Below are 17,689 nucleotides of genomic sequence, written 5' to 3'. Positions count from 1 at the left end.
CCAATTCGCGTGCTGGGGCTCCGGCTTCCGCGGGTCTCCGTTCCCGCTGGGCCTCGCAGCTCCGGTGAGAGGGGCTCGGGGCGCTGCCCTGGCGCCGCTGCCCACGCAGGTGTGTGAATATCCGTGGTGCAGCACGAGGGCCGAACTCTGGGGCCGGGAAAAAACAATTTTCTAGCTGTGGTTTTGTTTCTGCGGGTCATCATGATCCCTGTCTTGGAGCAGATCTTCTGCAAGAAATATTGTAGTAATTTAAATACTTTAAAACAAAACACGCTGTCTGACTTCCCCGGACAGACTTTTCTCAAACCATTGGGCATCTTGAAATCCGACGGCAGTTTCCCAGGTTATGTTGCAGCTCTGTAGAAGGAGCAGTTACTTTAATGGAAAATGACAATTTTTTCTTATGATTAAAATATCAAACATATCCATTGACTGTTAAATCTAATTTGCTGTGACTGAAATGTTCTCCAGTGAGATAAGATAATCTCCTGTTGTAGGTCAGAGGGCCCCAGCTGATTTATGGGAGAAAACCTTGGTGGAAAATACAGGGCTGTGTTTTGTGCTCTTATTTTTCAGCTTTTCTCTCATCACCTAGTTAGTCATTCTTTATAAGATTTCCATTTAGCAATCCATAAAGTGACTTCAAAGAAGGCTAAAAGTTTATAAGCTGTTAGATAAGAAGGCTGGGACCATCACATGAGTAATGGAGCCTGCTTACAGAACTAATTGAAATCATATTAGATGAAGATAAGTACTTAGTACTGATAAAGCACAACACGATAGGAAAATGAAGCTGTATCCAGTGAGCACCTCCTTTTCCAGCCCTGCTTCTTTCCTACCTGTGAGCCGCTGCTGTTGCGGCGGTCACGCTGCACGACGCTGACTTTGGGCTCGCAGGCGGGGAGCTGCGCGGCGCCCTGCGCGTTGGCGCGGCACCAACGGCTGCTGCGCCGGGTTATTAGTGTGACGGTGCTGATGGAAGAGGGATGCCCTTGACCTAGGGGCTGCCGGCGGCCTTGGGGCACATGTGGTTCCCATTCGCCTTGGGGCAGCGCTTCCGAGCTGTCAGGTACGGAGCTGCCGGCGGATAATCCTCCTGCCTGGCTGCCAGCTACTCCGTGGCGTAACGCAGCCTTGGCAGCTCTGCTCGGGGCGCAGCAAGAGCCTTTGTTTCAAAGTAAACATAATGATTCTAAAAGTATAGCTTGGCTTATACTTTTCTCTTGGCAGGACTTTTTCTGGGCCTGCAAATTTTTATTCTTGTAAAATTCTCAGGAATGTGTTTGCATGTGAGGCATCATGTTGTGTTTTGTTGTGTATATGATCTACACGTGCAACTGTTTTTGTTCTATTTTTACCAAACAGCAGTGTCAATTCATGTTAGGAAAACCAAGTGCCCTGAAAGAGCTCGTGTCTTCGTTGCGCTGGGACGTCGCAGCTGGCCTCGCTGTATGTAACAAGCAGCCAAAAGGAGCATCACGGGGGCAGGCAGCAGCTCCGTGTGCGTATCCTGGAAGCAGGCTTGGCGTTTCTGCGTGATGGCTCCATCCATCTACGTGATGCTGCTCCGAGCAGCGGCCGAGCTCCTGCGCGCGGAGCAGCGGCTCCGTGGCCCCGCTCGGTGCGAGCCGGGCCGCGCGGCCCCGCACGCGCTCGCTGAGCGGCAGCAGTTTGCAGAAGGCGCCCCGAGAATTCATTAACCACCGAGGTTTACCAGTGGTGGTGTTAATTGTTAATTATATTTTTTGATTAGGGGGCAGGGAGTTGTCTTTAGCTTTTGCCATCTCTTTCCGTTTGATAAATGAGTCTACTTTTTCTAGCTGTACTTGAATAAATGTTTTCCAGGTTTTAAATAAAGGGATAATATGTCCGATATTCTGAAATACAAGTTGTTAAGAATGAAAAGCAATTCAGACACTCACAGATATACCAAGTTATAGCTGTACATGGTTTCCAGGGTGCTGAGAAAAAAGGCTGCGTGAGGTGTTAAATTGTTCTTGGACAATTGGAAGAGGAAAATATTTTGATTCAATAGGAAATTCCGAGCAGAGGGGATGCCGGGGGCTCCAGGCCGAGCAAACGCTGCGGTGCCGGGAGGCGCCGCGGGCAATGCCGAGCGTGGGCAGCGCCGGCTCCGCCGTGGGCAGAGCTGCCCGTGTCACCGAGGCCCCGTGTCACCGAGGCCCCGTGTCACCTGTGCTGGCTCCGGGGCTGCGCGCGAGGCCGGCAGCGGGCGGAAGCGGGAAGATGCACAGGAGGGGGCAGCGGCCACCTGCGGTGCCAAGATCAAAGCGCGCAAAGGGCAGGGGGCACATCCAGCCTAACCGTATTTGTCTGCTGAATAGCTATTTCAGATTGTAAATCTAAGGGTGATTTCATTAAGTCCTTCTGGCTGCTGTTGGGGCATGAAATAATAAAATTTTATATCCGTTGCCTTTCCTGCTTCTGGCAGCCAGATTGACACGTTGCTGTCTGCAGCGTCGGGGCTCCCGAGGAAGCGGGGCAAACGCTGCCCACGTCGAGACGGGGCACGGGGCACGCGGGGGTTAGGCTTGCTGGGCATGAGGTTCTGGGGGTAGTTCAGGTATGATGTACAAACTAGGTACCAGAATATTAATTTTTGTTATTTGGAGCGGTAGTTTCTCTCTCCTGTTATTGCCACAGTAGTGGTATATTGAGCACATTTGTATCTGCTCACAAAACCTCATGGTCAACTTGGTTTATCTTTTGACACCAGTTTAGTAAGGAACGTAAGTAAACCTGAGAAGTACTGAGGTCAGGGATGTGTGTTTTATAAAGGAGCTAAACTCCTGGGAAAAAAAAAAAAGTTTAGCTTGTTTGTTTTGTGATAAAGAATGTGGAAAATACGAAGCAGAGAAAGGGATAATATAGTAACATTTAATAAAAGCAGGGGTCACTCATAGTGATGAGTGTTGCCTCAAGCCTGTGAGCAGGGTGAGACAGAGCAGCACCCCATAATATTTCTAATAGAATATAGCTCTGGTGTTGCAGACTTTCACCCCAAATATGTAAATTACTGCAAGGTTGCGTTTCTTGTGAGCGGGACAGACTGCCTGAACTGCTGCTTATTTACTGACCTGGTGTTTAAGGCCCCCTGGAGTTTGTTTGAAAAGTTAAGAGATTTTCACAGTAAAGGTGCCATTTCTGAAATTTAAAGTGCTCTTTTCACCAGGAGATAAGTTCACTCTGATTAAGTCCGTAATTCTTACTAAGCCATGTTTATAGAGGCCATAAACAATGGGTTCAGTGTGCTTGTTAAAGCAGCTTTCCATACCTCTCCACTCTTTTAAAAAGAGACATTTAAAATAAAAGGCAGGTGTAGCTGCTAGTTCAATTTGGTGGGTTTTAGAGGATTAATTATGGGTACAAGGAATTCTGCAAGGCTGGTTAGAAAAGTTTGTACTTGTGGTAGATGATGCACATTTTCATTGAATCGCTTCTTTTGACTTAACAGATCTCCCGTCTATAGCAAGTTAGAAAGGCAAACTGTAATATTCATGTATCTTCCTGTTTTCCACATTTTTCTGAAAAACATGGGCATAATGAATCAGTCCATCCTGTTCAGCAGGAAGCGCCTTATTTCTAAAATTTAATTTTGATACTTGGGAAGACGCTATATATATATATATATATGTATATATATATATATATATATATATATATATAGAGGATATGATTATGTGGCTTGATGGCTGCCCCTACATGGGTGACAACACCTAAACTCTGCCCGTGACAGTGATCCACAGGTGATGCGAGGAGTGCAGGAATCCTACTGCTATTCCCATGCCAGAATAAGTTGTTTTATTTCCAGTTTAGGTCTTTTCTCCCAGCTCCAGACTCCTGTGGCTGCATTTACCAGAGGAGCCATTGGATTATTCCACCAAAGCTCATCTTCCAACTATCTTTTGATACCTTTTTCCAACCATCTTTTCGATCAAAGATTATGCTGAGAGGAAAGATAATAGAAGCAGATTAGGGTTAAGAAGAGCTGGCCAGTCTGCATTTCTTTAGCCACACAACTTGAGCAGCCTTTGTGGATCCTATAAATTAAGCAAGTGTCAAATGTTTAAGATCTGAGGGCTTATAGATAGAGAATTCCACTCCCTTCATACAGATATTGAGAAGTTTTATTTGAAAAGCTTCTGCTTTTCACTCTGAAAAAGTATAGCACAGCAGAGTTTAATAATTAGTTAGAATTATTTCTGGACCATATGTGGAGGTGAATTAGGTTGATCAGCATTTATAGTCCCTGCAGCCTGAGCTGCATCTTTTCCTACTCTGCTCCTTGGCAGATATCTGCTTGTGAAAAGCCTGTTCTTTGCTACAGAAAACCCCAACATTTTGCTGATGGGAAGGTGCAGATTCATCGCTGAAGTTACACAAACACCCACTGACAAGTTCAAACACATGTATGCTGCTTCTTCGGCAGGAATCGAGAGAAGGTTTTAATTCCTTCTGTCTTGTCCTACTGGCACTTGATTTTTGACAAGCTTCTGGCTTTGGTTAAGTACGTTGCTAAAGACCTTTTTGTTGGAGCTTTTCAGACTCCTCTGAGTATAAGTGAGATTTTTAATTTTGTGAAACAGGAAGAAGCAAATCAGTTTGTCTGGCTCTTCCGGACTCCCAGAAGGAGCGAGACTCCTGGATTGCTTTAGAGTTTATCAGATGCAGCCAACAGAGTGACCTTTGGTTCCTGAAATGGAGAGGAAAGTACCTGGTTTGTCACGCAGACTTATGCCCCTTTTATGTGAAAGCACTAAATGGAATATTCTTCCTTTAACATTAGAGAAATTTCTCACTGAAGACCCAAACATAAATGTCTAGGAAACTTGCTTAAAGGTTGTTGCTGTTTTTTTCATTGCTTTTGTTTTTTACCCCTGAGTACACAGCAGCTTTCTTTATAGCCAGGGGACTGAGCCTTGCAAATGAAGGTAATTATTTAGGTGCCTAAGGCTTAACATGGCCATTGTCTTAGAGCTTTAGTTCCTTTCCCTTAAAGGAAACAAATCCTTCTACCCCACAAAACCGTAATCAAAATGGAATATGTTTTTGTTCATTTTTCTCCTCGCAAACTCACATTTGGTCCTGCTTATAGGTATGTAAGTTATGTACCTCCCTAGAAGTTTGCTTCCAGGCGCCCTGGGAAATTTCCTCGATTACCGTGTTCATAGTTCCACTTTCTCTCATTTTTGAGTTTACAAAGATGGCATTTCAAGAAGGCTCAAATGTGCAACTGGGAAATGAATAGAAATGGTCTTTAGCCTCTGCATCAGTAAGACAATGGGAAAAGAAACAACATTTAATTGTCCTGTTATATGAAAAAGTGTTAAAAATACTTAAGTGTTGCTGTGTTTCATACTGGTGGTTGTTTTGTTGTTGTTTAAGCAGGGAAATATAATTTGACAATGTTCCACTGGCTTTAGATACTTGAAATCAAAGGTACCAGTGATTGCTATTTTGAGAAGCAGGCTATGCTTTTCTTCTATACATTCATGTACTGTTATAGAGACATACTCTTACTAGATTAAGTGGTGGTAGGATAAAAAGTTAATCTGGCTGACTATTAAAGAGAACGAGCTGTGGTTTTGTTTGTGTGTTTTGTTTTGTTTTTAAACTCCTTGCAGTGTCCATATTACTTAAATACAATTGTAAATGTCTGTATATAGGAGATGCGAGAATAAACTAGGAAATTGGGAGCAGATCCCAGGCTTAACTTACTTAAAACTCTAACTACTAGAAGAACCACTGTTTTTCCTATTTAAATTAAATTCTATATAAATATAGAAAGATACACTTGAAGTCTTGACTCAGCTGGAAGCTGTACTTAGGCATAGTAAATGTGCAAACACAATACCATAATTAAGATGAGACCATAATTAAAATGAGCACTATTAGAGATGCTTGAAATAACTCTCTGCTTGAATGATTTCAGACAGAAACCATGAGATTTTTAAAATTTCAGTATGCACAAGGTTAAGATTTTCCCAATTGAAGATTAATTTTTCAAACTTGTACAATGTAAATAACAATTTGTGAAGGAAAGACAGGAGTTCTAGTTGTTTTTAAATACTCGAGAAATTTTGTAATGCCTGGATGCTGTGTCATTGCTTGAGTCCTTTATGAACAGGATTTAACTCTTCGTGTCTGTGTCTTCCTCTCCCTTTTCTTGATTTTGCTCATATTTAGAAAGTGAGAAACATGGCCCTGGAAGATGTCGTGATTCTCAATGTAGACACCAACACACTGGAAACCCCCTTTGATGATCTTCAGAGCCTTCCCAATGATGTGGTATGTACAAAATGATTTTATTCAACTCTGCCAGGACTCAGAAGTGTAAATCCTTTTGACCTGTTCAGTTTCTAAGCGAAGTGTGTCGTGTTGCTTCAGTTATTTTAAGAAAATGGCTTTAACTCAATTGTTTCCTGTTTTGAAGTGTTAAGCCAAGTTGTCTGAACATTTGCAGATGTATTTTTCAGTCTCCAATGAAAATTAGCTAACGTAAGCTAGAAATGCTAGCAACCCGGATTTGGAGTATTTTAAGTCAGATGATGGCTGTTTAGAAGAATGTGGGGCAGGGAAATTTGACCTTTTACTGTTTCAAAATATTTTACTAGTACTGGTGAGTACAAGGAGTATGCAAGGAGTAAGCTTGTCTGTTGGGAGAAAAACACAAGTAATGGTGAACACTGAGTGCATCCCACCATTTCTGTATGATGAGTGGAGTGATCTGTCTGTGCTTAGAAAAGAGTGAGTTCCAGGTAGAAGGTCCAGCTTCACTGTGAGCATCTTGGTTTTTGTCAAGTATTTGGTCTATAAAAGTCACTTCCACGCACTTTTCTGCCAAAGAGTTTTGGTTTTGGTTTCACTCCCAGCTTGCAGAGCTGGGCATCGCTCGTGCCATAACCCGCAGCCCTGGAAATGACAGGCTTGTAAAGCCCATAGAATTATGTAAGAAATGTCTGGATGCAGCAAGTCCCGGGCTTCAAACATGTATATGATTTGTCAACAATCAAGTATTATATTAGATTTTATGAGACTTCATTAAAGGAGCTGTTGTAGGAGCACTGTAGAACATCAGAAGAGACTTCACCAATAAACACAGAACTTCAAGCTTTGGAATGTAATAAATTTTAAGAGACTTCCTTCCTTTCATTATTTACTTTTACTTCAGTTTTATAACAGTAAAGAGTTGTGTTTTATTAGCTCAAATTTCTTGATTCAGTTTTCCACAGGTCTGTTTAAGAGCTACATTTTATCTTGGAGGATGTTTGAGCAGAGCAGAGGAAGTGCTGCCAGCAAATTCAATTAACTGGCATGGCTCACAAATAGCGTACATGGTGTATTTTTTTTTTTTTCCTCACAACTGCTATATAAATACAGCTGGGATTAATATTTGCTGTAAAAAAGACTTAACTGGAATAATGTTGCTTTGTGTAATTAGTGTTTGGGCTCAGTGTTTATGTATTATTTAGTTTTGTTTCATTATTTTGGTTACCTGGATTATGAAGTATTCTCTTCTAGGTCTTTTCTTTTCCTTTCCTTCTTCCTTCAGACTGCTTAATATTTGGCTTTGACCACTAGAGAGCAGCTGCTCTTCTTTGCAAGAATTGAATTTCTGTCAGTTCTTTCATGCATCATGTGCTTGGAACTGTAAGTGGATCAAGTTGTTCATGTCAGCAGGGAGCAGGGAGACACCAAAGCTGATCCATTATGCTTTTTATTTATTTATTGGTAATGGGGGTGTGTGGAGAGCATCTCCCCAGCATTGTAAATCTACATAGATGCATTTATATACTAGGTAGAAATCTCTTCATGAGCTTTGTGATCATATAGGGCTATTCTGCCAGGATTGCAAGTGAATATAAACATCCACAAACTCCTGAATATATGCAAAATTTACTTCACTAAATAAATCCATCTATACTCCACAAAGATGAAAAACATTTTGTGATGGATCTGCCAGCAGGTGTTTTTAATGCAGTAGAAAAACTGTTGGTGTGTTTTTTTTTTTTGTTTTTTTTTTTCCCTGACTGTTCTAATTAAATTACGTAAAAGAATCCCTGGAGGTTCTTTGGGAGTTTCAAGCAGAGTCATGTTTGAGTTTCGTGATAGTGACATTGCTGCCCAAAGTGATGGTTTTCAGTAGTCCAGAATGAGTTAGTCATCACGATTTCGCTCCTGGTATCCAAATGAACCTAGACTGTAGTGAAAGGCCTTTCCAGTTAGCAGTCATGTCACCGCAGCTGGATTGCCAGGAGCCGCTTCCCGTGGGATCGGATTCAGGGACTCCTTTGCTGTGGTTTGGCTCCGTGGTACCTGCTCGGTCAGACTTCCTCAGGGGCTCGGGTCAGGTCCTTTAAAACCAAGGTGTGTACTGCTGCATTACGGAGCAGCTGTTTGAAACGTGGGAAGCTGTCCCTCCTTCACCTTCTGTTTCTGATAAGTGCCTGAAAATCTGGCGGCGTGAGAGCACCCTGGGAAGTAAGTTTCCTTTTAAAATAGTCAATATTAAAAAAAAAAAAAAAAGAGAGAGAGGGAGATTTATTAAGGACTGTGATTACAATAAGTGCATCTGCTGCTGACAAGTCTCCTACACCACCGTCTGTGTTGCAAGGAATAGCAAAGAGGGGGTAGTATTTTTTTTTTTTTTATACAAACCTTATGGATTTATCATGTATTTCCAAATAAGTGTCATTTTCTAATCTTAGTTGTAGCCAGGGCTTCGTATTACAAGGAATAAAGCATAAGCTCACTCTGTCAACCTGTAGTCCTTATTAAATGAAACTGTGATGCAATGCCTAATATAGTATACAGCACCAAAGAGATCTTACTTATTTTGTGGCTGTGTGAGTATTTTGAGTTTGTACAAGCCCGTGGATATTTTAGGCTGTCAGTAATTTGCTTATGTTACTGCCGTCCATTCATTAACAAGTTACCACAAGTAGGAAACGTATGGTACTGTTTTTCCACTCAGTGGGAAATTAAATGCTTTTAAGAGAGCGAGAAGTATTAACTACTAAAGCTCTATGGCAAATCCATTTCCTTAAAGGTGAATCCATTTTTATTTCCTACACTGTGTTTGCAATAGAATGTTTCTTGCTTTATTCATGTTGACAACTGAAAAGCCTTGGACCTAATTAAAAGAATTTCCACTAGCACCTTTACTGAACCATTTCATTATGCTGCATTGCACAGATTGCATTTTGAAACATGGTGATAGTTTAAATCTGACCTTTAAACCTGAACTGCCAGAAGTATAAAAATCTTCTTTTAAAAACACTCTCAGGGTAGACTGCATGTATATGTGTCTGTTTAGCTAGAAATAATCTTTGTATTGAGTGGTCAAAATCTTATTTTAAAAGAAGTTTTACTGCCTCTTTAAGTAGGAAAACAATCTTAATTGTGTTTATATAGTCTATTTTACTGTGAAATAAATTAATACACAGGACAAACATGAGCATTTTTTTTCTCTTGATATATATATATTTAAATAAAAGCTATGATATTCTTATTGTGATATACCTGATTGAAAGGCAGAAATGTGGGAATATGTAAAATAGACCTCATCTAGTGTTAGATATACTTTTGGAGCAGATCAGATGATCTGAAAACTTTAAGGAGAGGGCCTTGAAAGTTAATTTGAACCACTAACTTCTAGTTCATGAATTCTCTTAGAAAATGTATGTCCACTACAGTAGAATCTGTTTACTCCTTAAATAATATTCCTACAATGTCTTTAATTTAGCATGAAGCATATAGAGCTGGTGCCATAGAGTTTTTCAGAATAGCATTTGAATTTAATAAAAGAGGTCGATTTGCTATTTATAAATATCTTCATATGGATCCTTTATATGCTTCGGCAAGTCAAGATGACTAGGGCTTTCCCGGCTTTCTGCTTTCCTTCTGAAATTTTGGCTTCTTGCTGTCTTTTACCTAAGATATCTCACCCCTCTGTCAAGCTTTACACATGACATCATCGTGGCCTCGCAAAGTGCTTGAATGAATTCAAGCCTGAATTCACTGCCCAGATTATTGGGTTTGTATTGCTATGGATTCTGAGAGATGTGTTTCAGAAATGTAGCTTGGATTCTGTCTCCAATGCCAACAAATTGCTATTCACACAACTATTTGTTAATGATTTAATATAACCTCTAACCATTGCAGCACAGACACAGCTTTAATATTAATCTTTGAGAGGTTTCTCTAATCTCCTTTCTCTGCGTTTGTTTGGGACAGAAAAATCCCATCACTAACAATAACATATAGATGCACAGCCTTCCTTCAGTAGTTACTAAGCTCTGAGTGCTAAAGAGACATACCAAACTAAGTCACAACCTTTTTGTAGGTAAGAGAAGTGATCTAGACCTCTTGTGTGATTTCAGGTTTCTGCACTGAAGAACAGGTTGAAGAAAGTCTCAACAACCACTGGAGATGGTGTTGCGAGAGCTTTCCTAAAAGCACAAGCATCCTTCTTCGGGAGCTACAGAAACGCACTGAAAATTGAACCTGTAAGTAGGAAAATTGTAGGTGTAAGGCGTAAATCAGGAGCCATGGTGAGAGAGAGAGAAGGGGGAAAAAAAATAAGAAAAGAGCTAACAAGAATTAAGAAGTGTGGTTTGATCCACTTTCCAGTATGTCAGTATTATGACTGTCTGCCTAACCAGTACTGAAAATAGTATTCCAGTCTGCAAAAGCCAAAGAGATAGGCAACAGGCAAGAGGAGAGAGAACTTCTTGTGGAGCGTTACTAATATGAAGAGAGTGTTAAACTAAAGAGAGTTGATAATATCTTATAAATTACCATTCTCTTTCTCACTGCAAGAACAACATCTTCATTTTATTATTTTCAAAGGAAGTCCGAAAACCGATAAAGTACATTTTTGTTTTTACACAATATATGCTTAACTGTGAAACTTTTCAGGACATTTTCATACACAATACAGTTCGTAAAGAAACTGTTTTTTTACGGAAGTATGAAGAATATCTGGAGTCGTAACTCTTGATGGTAAGTGTTCTGTTAGGGAAATCCAATCTCATGCTTTTGGTTCAAAGTTAATCTCTATTTAGCAACTGTTCAGTGCAATCTGAGTGGGGCAAAGATTTTTCTGTTGATGTTGGGTTTTATAGCTTCTAAGGAGGCAACTGGTCCTGGCCTGTTGCAAGGGATAGAAGTTTGTGCTTTATAGGCTTCAATACAAATCTGTCCAGCAAAATACATGTATTTCGACATGTTTTATGATACTGTCATTTTCCTAACATATAAATAGGAGACTGTCATGGGCATGTGTATACGTAGCTTATAGACTGTTAGGAACAAGGTAAACAGTGTGTTGAACATTCAGCTGTAGTTGCTGAGGTAGCCCCGAAATATGCAGAGTATGAAAAGCACTTCTCGTAGAACCACCTGTGGAATATTTTCAAACTGCTCCACATAGATTTCTTCTTCCATTTCTAACACAGAATAAGCTAACACAGGTAAGTCAAATTCAGCGATAAATCTCCGTGGCACGTTCAGGGGCTCTGCTGAGCTCCGTGGCCGTTTCACAAGATCTCTGTAGAGATCCATCTCCCATTTGCAAGCGTTTGGAGACGGAATGGAAAATTGGTGGTAGCTATGGAAAACTTGAATGCTACTGGGAGAAGCTGAGCTGAGTCTGAGTGCACGTGGGAAAGCTAAATGAATGGGGCGCGAATGAAGGCTCGCTGCTGGGAAGAGGTGTTGTGGTTTGCATTCTGCAGCTCTGTGCACATTAACAGAGAGATCTGGCACGCAGACAAGTAATAACAGTAATTTTAATCACGCTGTTAAAGGAAAGGACCAGAAGTTGGACTAAAGGTGTGGCATGACTTGCTATGCCTTTGCTATAGCTGTTGATGGTACTTCCATAACTAAAATGTCTTCTTTGCTGAATTTTGTTTGTGTACCATTTTTGTGGACTTTTAAAGCCAAAAGAGAAAAATAGCTTGGTCTGAATTTTAAACAGTCATCTTCATCAGATAAGCATCATTCCTATGAACCATGTTCAGTGTTCAAAAGGGACTTTTGAATTCAGCATGACTCCTTCTCCTTCTTATTGGGGGAACGTGTGGAGGATTATTGGTGTGTCTGTGTGCTTGTGCAAGAACAAAAATGGCATTGCTTTTAGTGGGTATGGCAGGGTGCCATAATGTTGTGCTTTCAAAGTATCTAATGCAAACTAGAGAGATGTAGGTTGTGCTTGTAAATAACAAAGGTGAGGCTGCACGGTGGCCTGGCCTAGGCCCCTTCATCCGTGCGCGGAGGCAGCGGCTCCTCCAGCCTCTGCGCTCACATCCCTCCCAGTAGTTGCCAGGCAACTCTGGGAATATTGGTGTGTGCTCGCCGGGATGTGCATAAGAGATTAACTAGTTAAGGGTTTTATGAAGAAAAATAAAAATTTAAATTGCTTTACTGGAAATACCATCTGGTATTTTGAAGGCTGAATGTTAAAAATGAAAATTCAGAATTAGTTGACAAGGGCACAAACCTAAATTACAATTCCCACCCCCACCAGGGCAGCAGACCTGAGGAGCTTTGCATTTGCTTATTATTTCATCAAATAAAACCTCTAACCATAATTGTTCAAATGTGTCATTAAATACAGTTGTAAAGATCAGGAAACAGAAAAATTCAAGCCTTTATTTTCTAAATCCTTTAATAAATTAAAAAATAATTATTAATATTATATTTCCTACCAAGATTTGTGTAAAGATGGTTTGTAAACCATGACAGGTTTCTCACATGCTGAACGTGCCCGAGTTGAATGACCTGCACTTGGTTTCTGCCTCTGCCACTGACAGCCGCCGGTCCTGGGCAGGTCGTAGAGCTGCCTCGCTGCCCTCCTGCAGCGTGCTGGACCCTACTGGAATTGTGAGGAGGTGCTTAGAAATTCCAGTCTTAAAAAGAGATAGCAAAATCAGACAAAGCAGTTGCAGAACACACTTGCTAAGTTCACAGCAGAAAATATGATTGAAATGGAATAACAAAGCATTGTGACTTTTATAAATAATAAGGCATATTGTTCTTTCAAGCACTGTGTCTCTGGCCTGCTGCGCTTGGGGACGCGGTGCTTGGAGCCCTCTTCTCTGCTCCCCCGTGTTATATCTCTTACACGGCAGTTGTGTTCAGTGTTACACTGCTGCTATGGGCTCTATGCTAATGGGTGTTTAAAGTACCCATGATACACAAGTGTGATCCTAAAAGAAATACAGCATGAGAAGTTTGCACTGAGTCTGTACAGACCACGGTGAATGTCATCATTTCTTCAAAATACTTCATGTCAAAAAATCAGTTTTGAAAACATGACAGATTTAATGGTTGTAAAAGATTATTAGGTTCCATATTGTATGTACAAATCAGTACCTGGACTGTGAAATCCAAATTACACTTTCTGAGGACATCAGTAGCTCACATTTTAGCATTAGGAAACATATCCAAATAAAACTGCAACTCTAATCATGAGGATTTATGTTTTAAGGTAGCAGATGCAGTTATGTTCCCTGCTGCGGGTATGTGTTTGTGTAGCCGCCCTCAGACGGGTTTCAGGTATGGAGGAGCTGTTGTCACGCGCAGCCGCTGCCTTCTCCACAAACGTGCGCTAGCAGGAAGGCCGCTGAGGCGCAGGGGCAGTGTCCGTGCTCGCCGTGAGGCAGGTGTTGCAGACTGCTCCGCTTTTCCACAAAGCCGTCGAGGTACGAGCATCTACTTCCCTTGACTGACTTTAAAAAACTTCCTGAAGTGTTTGCTGTTTCCTAGGAGAATATTTATCCTAGGCGTTGAACGGGCCGCGTGAGGCGGTGTTCGGTAGGTGGCTCTGTGGCGCGTGCGGTGGTTTGCGGCGCTGGGCCGGCTCCGGCGCCGCCGCTTTCTCGTCCTGACACCTAGCGGTGCCGCGCGCTCCCCGCGGCCCGGCCTGCCGCTGCCTTGGGGATCCCCTTGGCTGTCCTGGAGTTGTCCCCTGTGTGCGCTACCGTCACCCGCCATGGCGAACTGGAATGAGAGTTCGGGTGTTGTTCTGGCACGGTGTATTTGCTGGCCTAGAGCTGCATGCCCGGTAGGGGAAAGCTGTTGCTCTTTACTCGTGTTGAAATTCATGGCACACAAGATAGTCAGTCCTGTTTGAAACGATACTCGTCTGCCCACAACTCTCTGGAGTGGGGTAAGCGTAGAAGAGAGCTTAGAGTTAGTTTTGTAACTTACTTAGCGATTTAAGGCATCGCCATTGCATCTGCAGTAAAGAAATGGCAGTGGTGTATCCAGATTAATGATGGAGTTGGCAGAAGTAAAAATAATAATAATAGTTTAATGCTGTTTAACTACTATGCACTGATTAGTCCCATAGGTAGCTAGGAAGTTTGAAAGTGTTTAAAAGGAGATTTTTCTCCTGTATTTTATGTTTGAGCTCGTTTAGGATTCTTGCTGTAGGGACTCATGTGCAACACCATGATTGCAGCAGTGACACAAATGTATACGTGTCTCGGGAAGGCATTAAGAGTGCAGCATGGTGACACGACCTGAGCCTTTTCTGTTAGTTGTTTTATAGCAATCCCTTGCCCAGACTAACACTATCAATTCCTTTAGCAATTCCCGAGCCGTGAGATCCAAATGGGATCACGGGACGGAAATGAGGAAGGAAAAGGTGATGAGTGGTACCGAGCAAAGAAGCAAATGCCAGATGAGTCCAAAGGGAGATTTTGTGGAGGGTGTATGCAGGAGCATAATGAAGTGTGTACTACGTATTGGTGCATAATTCTTTCTGAAAAGACTTTGTAGCTTCTGATGCTTTTTCTATGGTGAAGTATGATTGTTGCCATGGTGAATTTTTTCCTTTTTTTTTTTTTTTTAAACTATTCAGTGGAAGAGTAAGTAATTCTTTCCAGTTCCCAGTAATTGCCACATTGCAGTTGATTCCTTACATGGACACCTTTTGCATAGCTTTGTTTTCCATGTGGAATTTTTTAAGGTATTTTCTACTGGGTGGATCCTTCCCTTTCACCCCGTCTTTTGGCTAGGCCAAGCTCTAGTGAGGGCCTTTGGCCATACAGAGCCTTTGTTTACTCATATAGAATACACAAAGAAGGCAGATGATGTTGTTTATATTAGAGACATACAAACCCTGTGCTAAAAATGATAATGCAGGGGAAACAGTGAACAGAAGCTTATAAAATAAAGCACTTTGTTTTGCTTACTTTTTTTTTCTGTGCTCCTTTTAAAGTTATTATTGATGTATATTTAATAGGAGTCCACCAACCTCTAGTATTTTATCCTGTTCTATTGCTCTGTTTGTATGGAAAAAAAACAAGATGAAGTGAATTCCTGTTTATTTTGGAACTAAGACCTATGACTTTTTTTTTTTCTTTCCCCTAATGTGAAGATCCTGTGGTGATTTGTAGCATTTCAAAGATCACAGTTTGCATATGTAATTCTTTTTAAGTTGTACCATTTATTGAAATATTCTGGAAGATGCATTATGCAGGACTTAAAATCCTGATCAAAACGCTAAAAAAGCTTAAAAAAAAAAGGCTACTGAGACAATACTGTTTTTTTTGTTAAGCCTGTTGCTGTGATCTGTCTGTCTATAGCTATATGCAAAGTTTCAGCCTTTGCTTTTCCTGTTCTTAACCTTTAAAATGACTCTTTTTTTAGTAAGCATTTGCTGTGTTCTTTTTTTCGAAGTGCGTTTAACATTCTACATGTGAGTATGGTGAGATATAGATAATGAAACTGAAAGGCAGTCTCTTTAATCTCCTCTAGCAGTCAATTATGCAGTAAGTAGAATTATTTTGTAGTTTCCATACTGTTACGTGATGAGATACTGTGTTCTGTAATCCCATATGCCGTATCTGCAGGAAAACACAATGCCAAATGAAGCTGAAATTACTAAGATTCTGGAGGAAAGACTGAGCAGCACAACTTGAGCTACGGGCCCGGTGCAGGGGGTCGTGCAGGACGCGCGTGTCCCCGCAGCAGCGAGCAGGGCCGCGGCGCTGCCCCCGCGCAGGCAGCGGTGCCGCCGGCACGTGCAGCCGTGCGGGGAAGCGGCCTGGGTTGTGCTGGGCGAGTAACCTCTCCTCCTCCAAAGAAACGACGTGTTCAGCCCTCGGATGGGACCGGGTCGCTGTGTTGGTGCTGGAGAAGGAAGTAGCGTTGTTCAAAAGCCTGTAAATCTTCCTATTACCAGTGAAGGCTGCACAGTGAGGAGCAGCATCAGGAAACTTTAGCTTTACAGTGGGAGGATTTGTACATCCAACTGATAAATTATTCCACTGTGCCTTTTTCACCTGATTTTCTGCCTTTTTAGTGTGTGTGTGGTTTCTATTTTATGCATTTGTTTGTTTCTCCGCAATTTGCTTCAGGCCTTCATTTGTGTTTGACTGACTTTGAGCCTCTGGTTTTTCCACACTTCCTCCTGATGCTTTGGGTCTAATTGAGAGCGCGCGGCCCCGTAAGCCGTGCGGAGCGTGCGACGCCGTGCCGAGGAGCCGCAGATATTTCCTGGCCTAATAAAGCGCAGGGGACTTGGACGGGAACAATGAAGCATGTAAACAACCCCGCGCATAAAGTAACATGACCGTCCAATTCTGCCTCTGTGTAAGGCACTCGGTGACTCTGTGTTTTTCAAATGAGCTGGAAGAACTTGTGTTTTGTGTTAGTCAAACCAGGAAAAGACCATTCTGCAGGTAGAGAAGGGCTGAGGCTGCATCCCCACCCATAGGAGCAGCAGCAGAGATGAACAAAAGGTACTGCCTGCCCTTGAAGAAAGATGAGAGATTTCAGTACTCAGTTTTGTAAAGTGGACGTTGGTAGCAGACAAACTTATTGAAATGATGGTAAGAACCAGAATATTAAATTGGGTATATGTTAAGGACAAAGTAACAGCTCCATAAAAGGAGAACAGGCCGCTGTGGTCTGTGCCCTGGGAGTGGGAGGCATTCACTTGATAGATTTAGTGCGATTTGCAGTGTAAACTTTTAGTGCAAAAATGGGTATTTGATAAAAGTGAGAGGCAGGAAAGTGCCTGGTAGTGATTTGCGTAAGTAGGTGGTGGAGCTCACTGCGTGGGAGCGGGAAGGAGGCGCGGGTGCCAGCGCTGGCGGGTCGCTTCACCCGGTCTCCGTGATGGGGACCGTCCCGGCGGTGCCCTGGCCCTGCCGGCACAACTGCACCAAGGTGCCGTGGCGGGGCTGGCGCGGGGCCTCGCACGTGGCCTCGCAGGGTCATAGGGCCTCGCACGTGGCCTCGCAGGGCCTCGCACCCGTGCGCGCGGCTCCCGCGTCCGGCGGCAGCGCGAAGCCGCCAAGGGCCCCCAGCCCCGCTGCTGCCTCCCGCGCGTCCTGCAGCGAGCGGGAGCTTCTCCCCCGCATGCTGGGTTTGCTGTAGGCGGAGGTAGGGAAAGGTGAATCCTGGCTCGCAACCAAAGTGTCCTACAGGCACAAAAGCAAATAGTGTTGAAGACCACCGTGTCCTTCATCCTCCTCGTCTGCAGGGCAAGGCAGTGTGAACTCTGCAGATAAGCGTGTTGTTCTTTAAAAAAAAAAAAAAAAAAAAAAAAAAAAAAAAAACACTTCAGTCTAGTAAAACATCAGATGAAAAGGTTTATTCTTATCTTATCCTTTTCTAATTTAATTCATTGTTTTCTGTTTTCATTTGA

General features: G+C 42.4%; 1 protein-coding gene across 2 annotated transcripts in view; it reads left to right on the top strand.

Annotated features, from left to right (window-relative positions):
• DENND1A (DENN domain containing 1A) overlaps positions 1-17,689 on the top strand; it is a 154,344-nt gene that overhangs the window by 85,718 nt on the left and 50,937 nt on the right. For both annotated transcript variants that reach the window (XM_088525395.1, XM_088525394.1), the window contains exons 12-13: positions 6,208-6,309; positions 10,404-10,529. In XM_088525395.1, the coding sequence (XP_088381521.1) occupies positions 6,208-6,309; positions 10,404-10,529 (228 nt within the window). The remainder of the gene's footprint in view (positions 1-6,207; positions 6,310-10,403; positions 10,530-17,689) is intronic.

The sequence above is a fragment of the Tinamus guttatus genome, unplaced genomic scaffold (assembly GCF_059628265.1).
Source record: "Tinamus guttatus ecotype Peru unplaced genomic scaffold, ASM5962826v1 Tinamus_guttatus_pri_ptg000226l, whole genome shotgun sequence".
Taxonomy (NCBI): domain Eukaryota; kingdom Metazoa; phylum Chordata; class Aves; order Tinamiformes; family Tinamidae; genus Tinamus; species Tinamus guttatus.
The sequence above is the reverse complement of the archived record's forward strand: the minus strand, read 5'-3'. Positions and strand labels throughout refer to the sequence as shown.